Source organism: Martes martes, assembly GCF_963455335.1.
Source record: "Martes martes genome assembly, chromosome: 7".
NCBI lineage: Eukaryota > Metazoa > Chordata > Mammalia > Carnivora > Mustelidae > Martes > Martes martes.
In genome coordinates, this window is record NC_137894.1 from 54,295,954 (window position 1) to 54,308,107 (window position 12,154).

Here is a 12,154-nt window from a genome sequence, read left to right on the forward strand (position 1 = left end):
TCTCGGGAAAGGGACTTTCACAGGAGGAAGTCCTTCTCCCAGACCCAGAAAATGACAAATATTGGAGGGCAGGGGAAGTAAATTAATGAGGAAGCAAAGGAAGCAATCACTTGAGCTTTTTTGATAAATGTTCATTAGTACTGAATCCTATACAAAAGAGGAATAATAGTAATGATACTTGATCCTCTGAAGAAATCAAGACACTTATATATTTGTCTTCTCTCCTGGGTGAGGGAAACTGGCTAGGTTACAGAGAGATCCTTCTTTCCATTTCCTAACTAGAAGAACCACTAGGATCAGATGTTTGCTCTTGATGTCCCTTGGAGATCACTGGAGAAGGCCTTGGTGATTGGTGCACTTGAGGAGATGAGTAAATTCTTTAGTTAAGTGGAAACATCACCTGAGGCTTTCAATGAGGTGGAAGTATCACCTGAAGCAAGTTCTGTTACCCCATGGATCCTGAGAGGGTCAGGATTTATGGCATGGCCATGAGTTTTTGTTACTGTCTGAGAATAGGAAGAACTTGATACTACTGGGTCAAAATGACCCTTATTTTCATAAATTCTAAGCCTTTCCTATGTGGAAGAAGTTGAGGCCAAAGTACAATCCTTTATAACATGTGTCCTAGCCAGAATTCTGAGTTTTGGTAATCACGGGTCTCATGGAAAAACGACCTAAATCCTGACCCAAGGTCATTAACCAAGTCAGGGCAAAAGGAATGGTGAGCCAGGAAATAGAGACAACTAAAGCTTCATGCTAAGTTATTCATTTTGGGTCGGTCATTGGTCTTATTTGGAAATGTTCTTGTTGTGCCACGGGGAGATATTCAAGCCGTCCTACTGGTAAATTATGTGTATTCTGAGCTCCTGAAATAGAATTTCTTGATGTTCTCTCAAGACCACAATATACCCTTTGGACCCTCTCTGCCACCACTGGCCATTGGAAACTGTGATCACCAAGAAAAACCCCTAATAACCCTATGAACTCTTGGGAAGAAGATCTGTCAATTAATGTTACAACCAGAAAATCGACACCTCCTCGAGCACCCCGACCGGATCCAGCAAAACCATGCACGACGGCCGCAACTACCACTGTCCAGATTCCCAGATGTTGCCAGGATCCAGGCACTTGCTGTTCTAAAAAAACAGTCAGTGGCCTTGGGTCTACGGCTTGGTTTGCGTATCTAACATGTTACTCTCTGGCAGCACTATGCCACGGAAAAACAGATCTTGAACTTTCTCCTCCTCCTGATCAGAAGGCGGCAGGGGACCAGGCCACTTCTGTCCACGAGGGCACCAGTGGATTATCGGAACAGACACTGACCACTGATTCAGTCTCCAGGACATAAAATGCACTGGAAACTCAGAGCAAACTTGACCTTCAGCTCTACAAGAGGCAACACCACAGCAGCTTGGTGGGCAACACCCAGACTGATGCGCCACCCTGGGCAGCCCCAAGATGCCAGCAAATTCACCAGCCAGCAAACAAATACAGCAGATCTCATGGACTGGACATCAGTCTGGCTAGGCGAAGAAAAAGGTATGCAGGAGGAATGAGGTTTGGTCATCTCATCTTTTGCCCCTACATTCCTTCAGAATTACTGCCTGGAGCTTGCAGTTCAGCAAGTGCTTCCTTGTTCCCGTCTTGTGTTTTTATATAATTGGTGCAGATGTGTGAGCAGTTGCCCCCACCAGCCGAGAGCCCCTCTGAGGACAGACACCCTCATGGACTCCCTGAATTCCCACAACCCAGGGGCTGGATGCAATCCACATTTCGCAAACGCAATGGAGGTGGCGAGATCACCACCAAGGAGGGCTCCTCAAGGAACCATGTGCTAAATCGTGGGCAAGCCAACGCAGGAGGCAAGGGCATGGACCTTGCTCTCCAGGACCCCAGTCGTGCCCTCCCAGGATGGCACGTGAAAGGCTTTGGCTATTTTCCAACAACGGAGAGCGAGTTACGCTCTGGAAAAGTTACAGCTCTGGGAAAGCTCCAGGTGTCCCACCAATAGCCCCACCAGCCACACATTACCCTCCGCTTTCGTGTCTGTCCTCCCTTCATCTTCTCATAAAGGAGTTTCTTGTTCTAGAATGGGGAGAAAAAGAAGACACAAATGCACAAGTATGGATCAAATTTGGTGAACGTCTATTTTAGAAGCAATACTGGTGTGTCCCCCTGGATATTTGCATACACATATTTTGGAAACAAAGCTAGATGAAAGGAATGTCGTGTCAGAAAGATAGACCACAAGAGAAAAGCTGGTGGTTGTGTAGCTTTTAATAAAGTTCTCTGCAATGCCCCGAGGCACCCCAGTGTCACCAACAATCATATAAACAGGAAAATACGACATTCTAAAACACACGGGGCACGGGAAACTCAGCTCCTCACTTTGAACAGCCTTTGTTTAAAACAAACAGTTTTATCTCATTTTGCTTTTGTATCCAACTCCCTTTTTATGAGCCATACACATAAACTGTTCTCTAGAGGAGTGTCTGACTATTAATAACAATCCTCTATGTAAATAAATGAGACATTCTGACTTCGGCGACCTTTCCTCCTGTGGCTTCAGTCAGTGTGTGCCCCCAGTCAAGACAATCGGAAAACCATTTGGTCTATAACATTTTTAATAGAGTGAACCTTTTAAAAACTGCCAAAAAACTTCTTGGCAGGAGGAAAGCGATGTTGGGGGAAAAAAAAAAACAGGCTCTGTTACCACAGTTTGTATAAGTGTTTCCACATATTGCTGTATTTCAAACACATAGTGGGCTTAAATGAGCTCTAGAATATCAGACACATGCTCTGCAGATTTTTCTTCTACTGAAATTATAAAAGACAGAACACTTAATCTGAAGGCAGAACGGGAGAAGGGGCACTGGGGGGACATATTTGTGTTGTTTTTTTAATTTGATTTTTTTCATCAGAAGGGAAATAATGTATAAAAGAGATGATTCATCTTACTCTAAATAAAATATACTGACTTTTTTTTTTAAAGAGATGACAGCGTTCTGTTAAGGAACAAGTTTTTACAATGCTTCTATCCTCTGAACTGTTTGGATATAGTATCTTTTTTTTTTTTTAATGGTAGATTTGGAAATGAAAATGACAAATGCCAAGAATGAGCTTCATAATTTTCATGTTCATTAAAATCTACCCCACCCGCAATTTACAATGCGTATCTCTTGCCCAACCTCAACTATGCAGGGAGATGGCGCCAGGGAGTGAAGGGGCCTCCGCTGCCGGAAAGGCCAGTACTGGTCTCCCGCCTTGGTCTCCCGCTCACTTGGGGAACTGGTCAATCTAATACTGGAAGGGAGAAAAGGCAGAAGTGCAGATCACACCCTCGAAGAATGAGCACATCGCCGTGAGGCTCATTCCTGTCGTCTGCAGTTGCCTTTCGGGGACGTAACCACTTCTGTTGCACAGAGAACGTCTGGGAGCTTGTGCCAAGGCTGGGGGGGGGGTAGATTGGGGGCGAGGACAGAGGCTTTTCCTGTGTCTCATCAGGGTCCGGGGCCTGAGTGCGTGGGAGGGCATGCGGCCTGGAGCCAGGAGGATGGGTGGGGCAGCCCCTCTGCTGGGCCTGAGCTCCACTGCGCCACCAGCAGGGCGAAGGCAGCATCGTTGTCGTTCATCTCCTTTAAAAGGTCCTGGGGCAGATGATACCCACGAAGAGACCTCCTTCTAAAATAAGTGCAAAACGTCTAGCAAGCCTTCCTCTCAGAGATGGTCCCTGGGTTTGCCTAAGAGCCAGAGTTAGGATTAGCTGGGATGAAGCTTTCCCACCTGTGCATGGAAGGGCCTGGGGCATTCCTGACTAGCTCTGCTATTGAATGGTTTAGAAGGTGAAGACTGGCAGTGCTCAGCCCCTCCCCTGACACCCATTCCTTGTAGGTGGGGTGGGGTTGGGGGAGCGGTGAGCCTGTTTTCCACATGAGTAGCAGGTTCAAGTTCACAAAAAGGGCTTTCCATTGTCCCATCAAGATTTTGGACAACTGCCCAGATCTTGGTTTCAAATTCCATTCCTAAATGGAACCAGGGACACTTCTCCAAGGTCTGATTCCAGGGCTAAGGCAGGGAAAGTACGAGGATCAATGAAGCTAGAATATCTAATTGTGCCATAAAGTAAGAACATGCTCAGAAAGTGGTGAGTCACGTCAAAAAGACAGAGAAGCCAGCTAGGAGACTCCCACTAGCTAAATCTAGGACAGTCTGAACACCAAAATAAGTAATAATAGGAATCCACGAATCCATAGTGATAATAAATAAATAAATTTTTAAATACATAAATGGATAAATGGGGGAGGAGGGGAGACCCTTGCTTAGAGCAGAATGCCAACCAATAAATGTAGAATGAGTAACAGAGTTGAAAAATCACCATTTGACAACTACCATGATTCTGGCGGGTATCATCAATGGAGACTAAAATTGCTGACTGCAAGGTTCAATGGGGAGAGAACATGTATACAGTCTGAAAGTATCTCCCACCAGATTATTAACTTTAAGGGGGAAAAATAGTAATTTTACACTTGAGAAACCTGGCTGACATCACTTAGACCAGGTCACTACCAAATCTGGGACAAAGTGGCATCACGTGTCTTCTGATGTCAACAGTAACGGCAGTATCACAGAAAGGCATAACTCAAGGCTAATCACATGGAAATATGAGGAAAACCCCAAGTGTAGAGGGAGCAACTCTTCAGCTAGGCTGAGATCCTGAAAGACAAAGAAAGGCAGAGAGGGTCCTTGTCACCCCACTTCTTTTTTGGCTCAGGATCTGGCTCGTGATCAACTGCTTCCGGGAGGAAGCGACCCTATTCACCCCAGCAGGCTGATGAAAAGATATGAAAAGCACTTGGAAAGGAGAAACATTTGCTTTTCAAGAGAACGCTTTCCTGAGGAGCAGTGAGCAATTACTGGGTGAAGGAGGGGGCGACTGCTACCTACGGTGGCCAGGCTTTGGGTATAGCCCCTCGACGCTGGGAGCACACACATTGTCAAAAAGGCAGTCGGGGGGCGCCTGGGTGGCTCAGTGGGTTAAAGCCTCTGCCTTCGGCTCAGGTCATGATCCCGGGGTCCTGGGATCGAGCCCCACATCAGGCTCTCTGTTCCATGGAGAGCCTGCTTCCTCCTCTCTCTCTCTCTGCCTGCCCCTCTGCCTACTTGTGATCTCTGTATGTCAAAATAAATAAATAAAATCTTTAAAAAAAAAAAAAAGGCAGTCGGTCCAAGACAGGACTCGATGAGAACCCTGTGCAGGGCGCATTATGAGCCATGAGACATGAAAGATAAGGGACCAGTTTGTTTGTTTTTTGTTTTTTTTTTAAAGATTCTATTCATTCATTAGGCACAAGCAGGGGGAGAGGCAGAGAAAGAGGGAGAAGCAGACACCCCACTGAGCAGGGGGCCCAATGTGGGACTTGATCCCAGGATCTTGGGATCATGACCTGAGCTGAAGGTAGACATTTAACCATCTTGGCACCCCCAGGAATCAGTTTTTAAAGGACTCTGGGAGTCAGGTGATCCAGTTCGAACCCAGCTTTGTTGATCATCTGCTCTGTGCTGTCGGGCAGGCTACCCATGCCCCCTAAGCCTGGATATTCTCATCTGTAAAATGGGAGTGATCGGGATGGGCAGATCGAATGAGATAATTCATGTACAGTATTTAGCACAATGTCTGGCACACAGTAGGTGCTCAATAAATATTACTATTCACCCTCATATAATAAAATACAATGACTATTATTCTTCATCTTCATTCCGGTCATCGAACAGAGGGCCTGGAAGGCATGTGATGTGCATTTGACAAATGTGTCTTGATGCATTAACAAAGAGAAAGTAATGCAGGAAACAAGACAGACGCTGATATTTATAATATATGAATCACTGCTAAAGACCTAGCTGAGCTCTAGCTAATGTCAAAAACAGGCAAATGTTATTAGCATATAAGGAATCATGGTGGTGTGTGCCATTCTCTTGTGCAAGAACATTACTTTGTTAACTTACAGTCCCCCGGAGCTTAGGACAAGCTTGAGACCATCATTCTATATAAACAGTGAGGAAGGCCTCTCAACCCCAGCGTAGAAAAGCAAGACATGCAGTAGCTCCCCTTTATCCATGGTTCTGCTTTCCACAGTTTTAAGTTACCCGTGGTCAACCACGGTCTGGAAGCAGATGATCTTCCTTCTGACATACAGTCGGATATTAATGCTACATCACAATGCCTACATTATTCATCACAAGAAGGGTGGTGTAGGTGCAATAAAGATATTTTGGGAGAGACCACATTCATATAACTTTGATTACAGTAAATTGGGATAATTGCTCTACTTTATTATTAACTGCTGTTGTTAATTTGCTACTGTGCCTGATTCATAAATTCAACTTAATCATGTATGTAAAGGAAAACACACTATACAAAGGGTTTGGTACTATCTGCAGTTTCAGGAATCACTGGGGGTCTTGGAACAAACCCCCCTTGGTTAAGAGAAGACTACTGTACTCAATTCATACTTCCATGTGAAGATCAAGCAAATCAGGGCACCTGGGTGGCTCAATCGGTTAAGCGTCTGCCTTCGGCTTAGGTCATGATCCCAAGGTCCTGGGATCAAGTCCCACATTGGGCCCCTGCTCAGCGGGGAGCCTGCTTCCCCCTCTATCTGCTGCTCCAACTGCCTCTGCTCTCGCTCTCTCACTCTCTCTGACAAATAAATAAAATCTTAAACAACAACAAAAAACAAATCAAGCAAATTATGATTCACTGCCAGGTGGTACTGAGAAAATAAACGAGAGAAACTTAAGTTTAAATAAACCCATAATTACAAATGATAAAACTGTGTAAATATTGTTCCTGGTCATCGATCTGTAATACCAGCCTGTCCCGGTTTTCAAGAAGAGGCAACCAAAGTTCTCAAGAGAGAAGTTTCCATCTCTCCCGCTTCCTCAAAAGGGCTCTTTGCCCTCGCTCACACTTTTCTCAGTCTCCTTCCTGCTTCCTTTTGCTCATTTCCATTCTTTTGCCTTCAGCTTCCTCGTGGGCTATTGTACAGTTGGCCGTGCGAGGCCTCTGTCTTGGATATCCCTCGGCCTTCCTCCTCCCCCTTTGCCAGTAATTGCACCTGGTGCTCACGGGATGGCCAGAACATGAAGCTGGACGGCGCGCCATTGGGCTCATTGTGATTTCCCGCATTTCATCTCAACCACGCAGCGGTAAGTTCGTGGAAGACCAGCTCCATATCTTGAAGACTACTGTATATCAAGCATCTAGCACAGCGCCTGGAACAAAGCAGGCTCCGTATCCTCCACTTGTTCTCTGCTGAACCTGGTCCTTGCTTCTGTTTGGCCACACTTTGCGCCTCTGTTGTGAGGCCCTTCTCAGGACTCCTCTGTACGCTCCTACTTTTCCCCACCTTCTCTGCTCCCTTCATCCCCTCCTACCCCCCTCTCTTCTTCACTCCATCCTTTAAAAACGTCCCTCAGAGGAAAAGTTCATGCTGTCTGTTTCCAGTAAACTTGACCTAGCTCTTCTTTCCTCCTGCTATACTTATGTCATATACCATTCTAGCCAGCTCCCCAGCCGCCTTCGAAATGTCACAGGTTCTCATCACACACGGGAGGTTCACTTGAATCCAATATATCCGTGGCCTTCGTAGCTGCAATGACTTCATATATTTTTTTCTTGCCTTTAGTCTGTTCTTTCTCGATTCCGTCTTCCCACACGCCACCAGAATAACCTCTTTTATAGACTTTCATGAGTTCAGTCTCCTATTCAAGAACTTATACATGTTTGCCTGTGTTAGTCAACATGTTCAAATTCTACTAGGAGGCTTCAGAATGGCTCCACAAACAAGTCTCCCTAACAGGACCGCTTATGGAAAAGAAGAGAAATAGAATTAACGCATTTTGGAAGAAGCAAAATTAAAGCTGCTGTGGTGTTTTCGGATGGGAAATGTGTCCAGGTCAAGGCTAGAGGGAATCAATTCAATGCAACCTTAAAACAAGGTAATGGAAAAATGAAAGTGGATGTTCATGGGGAGAGACATCTCCTCTAAAACAGTCTAAAAGGAAGGGAGGGATTTTAGTCCTAAGACTACAATGGTCTTCGTCATGTAGGAAGCAAGGTCAGCGGCAGCAATGAGCTGAGCAGGGACGCAAAACTCTAGAAACGCTTAGGCAGGGATATCTGCTCATCCACTCATGCCGTAGATGTACTGAGCAGCTACTTCTACACGAATTAACATTCCTTAGTGTTTTCCCACTTTTCCCACGGGGCTTTTGCCTTTGTTACATAGGCCCGACCCCAGGAGCACAGCTATATCGCCAGTCTGTTGTGATCTCGTTGCACTCATTGTCTGAGCCTGTTGGGATCTTCTTGAATCTCGACTCTGGTTACTCAGTGCTCTCCCTTCCAGCTCTGGGTCACTCCTTGAGAAGCTGATAAGTACGTGTTCTATATTTTCTATTATAAACATTTCTAAAGAGGTGGAGCGGGGTAGGGCCAAGACATGTGGGATACCACGTGAAGTCTCTCTCCCTATTGATGAGGATTCCTTCCCAAGCTCCCTTTGGGTGAGGTCCTCTTGCCGAGCGATCCTGCCTCTCTTCACCTATTCCAAGAGGAGATCATGAAAGATCTCATCAAGTAGTTTGCTGAGATCCAAATCCACCACGTTCACTCCATCTCTCTCATCAAGCTGACAAGTAAATGAATGACACTGGCGAGTAGAAGAATATAGTCAGATTGACAAAACTTGTTTTTAACAACCATATGCCAAATGGTGATGATTTCTCTTTCCAAGGGCCTACAATTTCTTTAATGGACAGTTAGAGACTCTTGCCTAGTACTGACAGCAAGTTCACTGCTCTGCATTTTGGAATTTTTCTTCTCTTTCCATAGAGCAGAATTACATATCTCTGTTTCTAAGTTTTGGGTTTTTTTTTTTTTTTAAGATTTATTTATTTTAGAGAGAGAGAGAGCATGAGTGGGAGAAGCAGAGGAAGAGAGAAAGAAACTCAAGCAGACTCTACCCTGGGTGAGAGCCTGATGCAGGGCTTGATCTTACCACCCTGAGATCACAATCTGAGCTGAAACCAAGAGTTGGACGCTCAACCAACTGAGCAGCCCAGGTGCCCCTGTTTCTAAGCCTCTGATGTCATTTTTTCTTGGTCCTGCAGAGATCATCTCCCTCAGTCTGGAGAGAGAATTTGCAAATTTTCTCAGTATCCTTTTCTTCCTTCCTTCCTTCCTTCCTTCCTTTCTTTCTTTTTTTTTTTTTTACAAAAAACTTACCAAAAAACAAACCAACTTATATACTTCCTACATGACCTTTGTGAAACCCTGGCAAGACTTTAGGATGTGTTATGACACAGGTTGTGGAGGAGACCAGAGTCGAAGTCTCTGGAGACTACAGCTGCTGAGATGGGTTCAGGTCACTGACTCGTGGGACAGGTAGGCATCTTGCATCTTAGACATGCGTGTGTTTTGGTAATTACCTAAATTCCTTCTCAACCAGAGACTCCCGAAAAATCAGCTTCTAAACAACTTTTCTTCTCTCATCCCACCCACATTGCTCATTCCTGCCATCGGCACCTTCAGAAAGCAAGAGTGGAAGATCTACTAGTCATTAAGATTGGACTTACCCACTTGCCCAAGCCTGGATAGTCATGTTCTGGATCAAAGAGGTGCTGGTGCAGCTGAAATTCTCGACTGAACTCTGCTGTGTCGGGGGTGTTCTCTAGACATCCATCATCTACTACAAACAACAAAAGGCTTTTGAGGAATGGCCAAGGCATCTATTGTTATTCTAAGAGTGAATTTATTAAAAACAACTAGACATCCAAAGGTCAGCATCTGTCCACATCAGTCACTCTGGAATTTGCTCATCCCAAACCCTCACTCCTCCTCCCACCTGTGGCAGAGACTGGTTGGCTACTCACCAAACCCACTTCCCTTTCCCCCTCGGCACAGCTAATTTCCCAGTCTTGCCTGGCAGGCAGGTGGAGTCATATGCCTGAGTTTGTGCCAGCGGAATGTGGACAGAAGTGATGTATTTGGCTTCCAGGCCTGGCCCATAAAAACCTCCTATGTGATCCCATCTCCTGCCCACCTCCCCCCAACCCCACCTGCTGCTCTGCTCGCTCCATGCTGCTGGCCAGGGCAACTGTGACGGTCACGTGTCGAGAGGAAAGATGGCACTTTGGGGTAGACAAACCATCCATCCCTGTAACACCCTCACCCACCTCTAGTACGATGTCACATGGGTGAGAAATAGCCTTCTATTGTGTTACCACTATCATTCTTATCTGTTAAAGAGCAAATAGTTCCTTAACTGGTATATTTCCATTCCACATGACTCGGTGGTGTTTTCTCCTGGGTGAGCTCTTCAGAAACAATTTCAGCTTCTTGGAGAAAGCACCTTATGTAAGAATGACACCATCACCAGACAGAATTGAGGTGTGTTATGGTGGTGACGGCATAAGCTTTGAGTCAGACAGACCAGAGCTCAGGGCTCCTGTCCTAGCTCATAAGGGACACATGGTCTTAATTCCATGGGAAGAATAACTTTGTCTCTCTAAACCCATGTAACCATCTGCGAGAAGGGCAGAATCCAGGACTTGCCTTACTGGGTAGCTGTCAGGAAAGGAGATGGTCACACACAGAACACCTCGCACATGATAGGTTCCCTCTGCTTTAGTTCCCTTCCCACCATCTCTCTTTAAATGGCAATTGATACTCTGAACTGTTCTTCGAAATAAATCATGTCTTTCAATCAAACCCAAGAAAGGTTATCCTACTTGGCTGCTGCTGTGACCTCAGCCCTATCATTATGAGACACGCTGCTCTAAGATTAAGTCCTTTTTTTTCAGTATCAAATGTGCTTTTAGACAATAGCTTCAAAGGGTGGGGGGCAGAGGAGGGAGAGTGAATTTTGTGATGGGCTGGAGGGGAGAAAAGAGAAGAGTCCATTTGCAAAGGGATAATGAGGCATCAAAGTGAATGCTGAAAGGAGTCAGAACAGCCGAAGAGTCCGGTCTCTTGGGATTGCTCTGAACCCTTCCAGCAGCCTGAAGCACCCAGTGTCTTCACAGCAGAAAGCTCTCATGGGAGTCACTAGGTTTGAACAAAACCCCTAACGTGGCTCCTCACTTGTCACGGGACGGCTTATCTAACTTCTTCATCTACAGCAATTACCATGTAGGAAGGAGACAGCCAATCCCGAGAGTTCAGGCCGTCTGCAGATGGCAGCTTAACAACTTTTTCACAATTGTTTCTCCAGGACTTCCAAGTGGCCCAGATTGAGATGTAGAGATATAGCCCTGCTCAGGGCATGGCGGTATTTTGGGGCCTGCAAACGTGCCCTGGGATTCACATCCTACGTCTGAGGATGCACTCTCTGCAGTCAGCTGCTCTGTCCAGGGTGGCCGGACCGTGATTCAGAAGAGAGCACGGCAGGGGAGGGGGAAGCCAAGATTGTATTCTTGGATTGCTCAACCGTGCAGTGTCACGATGCTCACTGAGGCTATCTCAAGCAATCTCCTACAAATAATGTCGAAATTTAGCTAGCGATTTCCTTTCTAGAATGAAAATGATGGTCGAACAAGGAGTGACAAACATGTTCGTTTGGTGGCCAGACAGCAAAGAAAAATGGCAGGTAATGTGCGACGGAAAGGGTCTGGGGCTGTCATCTGACCCGGCTGCATCAGGGCCCTGGACTGCCCCATCTCAGCTCCTGTGTGCATGAAACTAGGGCTTGATTACAGGGATCTGGACTTTCTCCTTTCCCAGGGCAGCCTGGAACCGCATCTATGTTTTCGAAGGCACTATGTCTCCATTTGACCGATGAAGACACTGAGGCACGGGAAGCAGCCTCGCATACTAGAGTTAGGACTAGACCTCAGATCTCTCGGCTCAGACTGTCCCATCTCCTACAGCAGTGGTTCTCAGACTGTAGTATGTGCCAGAATTGCAGGGAAGGCGGCTTAGAACACAGGTTTCTGGGGCCTACCCGGGGAGTATCTGACTCAGTGGATCTGGGGGAAAGCCTGGAAATCTGCATTTCCACCAGTTTCCAGGGGATACTGATGCCGCCGGAAACCTGGGACCACACTTTAAGAACTACTGTGCCGTATTATATCTAATCAGTTTAACCAAATCCCC

At 46.0% G+C, this 12,154-nt stretch overlaps 1 protein-coding gene across 2 annotated transcripts in view; it reads right to left on the minus strand.

Moving 5' to 3' along the window:
* LOC308346086 (neuroendocrine protein 7B2) overlaps window positions 1–12,154 on the minus strand; it is a 51,886-nt gene that overhangs the window by 2,160 nt on the left and 37,572 nt on the right. Inside the window, exons 4-5 of one of the 2 annotated variants that reach the window (XM_080808688.1) lie at window positions 9,637–9,749; window positions 2,032–2,085 (exon numbers count right to left, since the gene is read on the minus strand). In XM_080808688.1, coding sequence (XP_080664814.1) covers window positions 2,032–2,085; window positions 9,637–9,749 — 167 coding nt within the window. The remainder of the gene's footprint in view (window positions 1–2,031; window positions 2,086–9,636; window positions 9,750–12,154) is intronic. The other variant, XM_080808689.1, reaches the window with a different exon arrangement.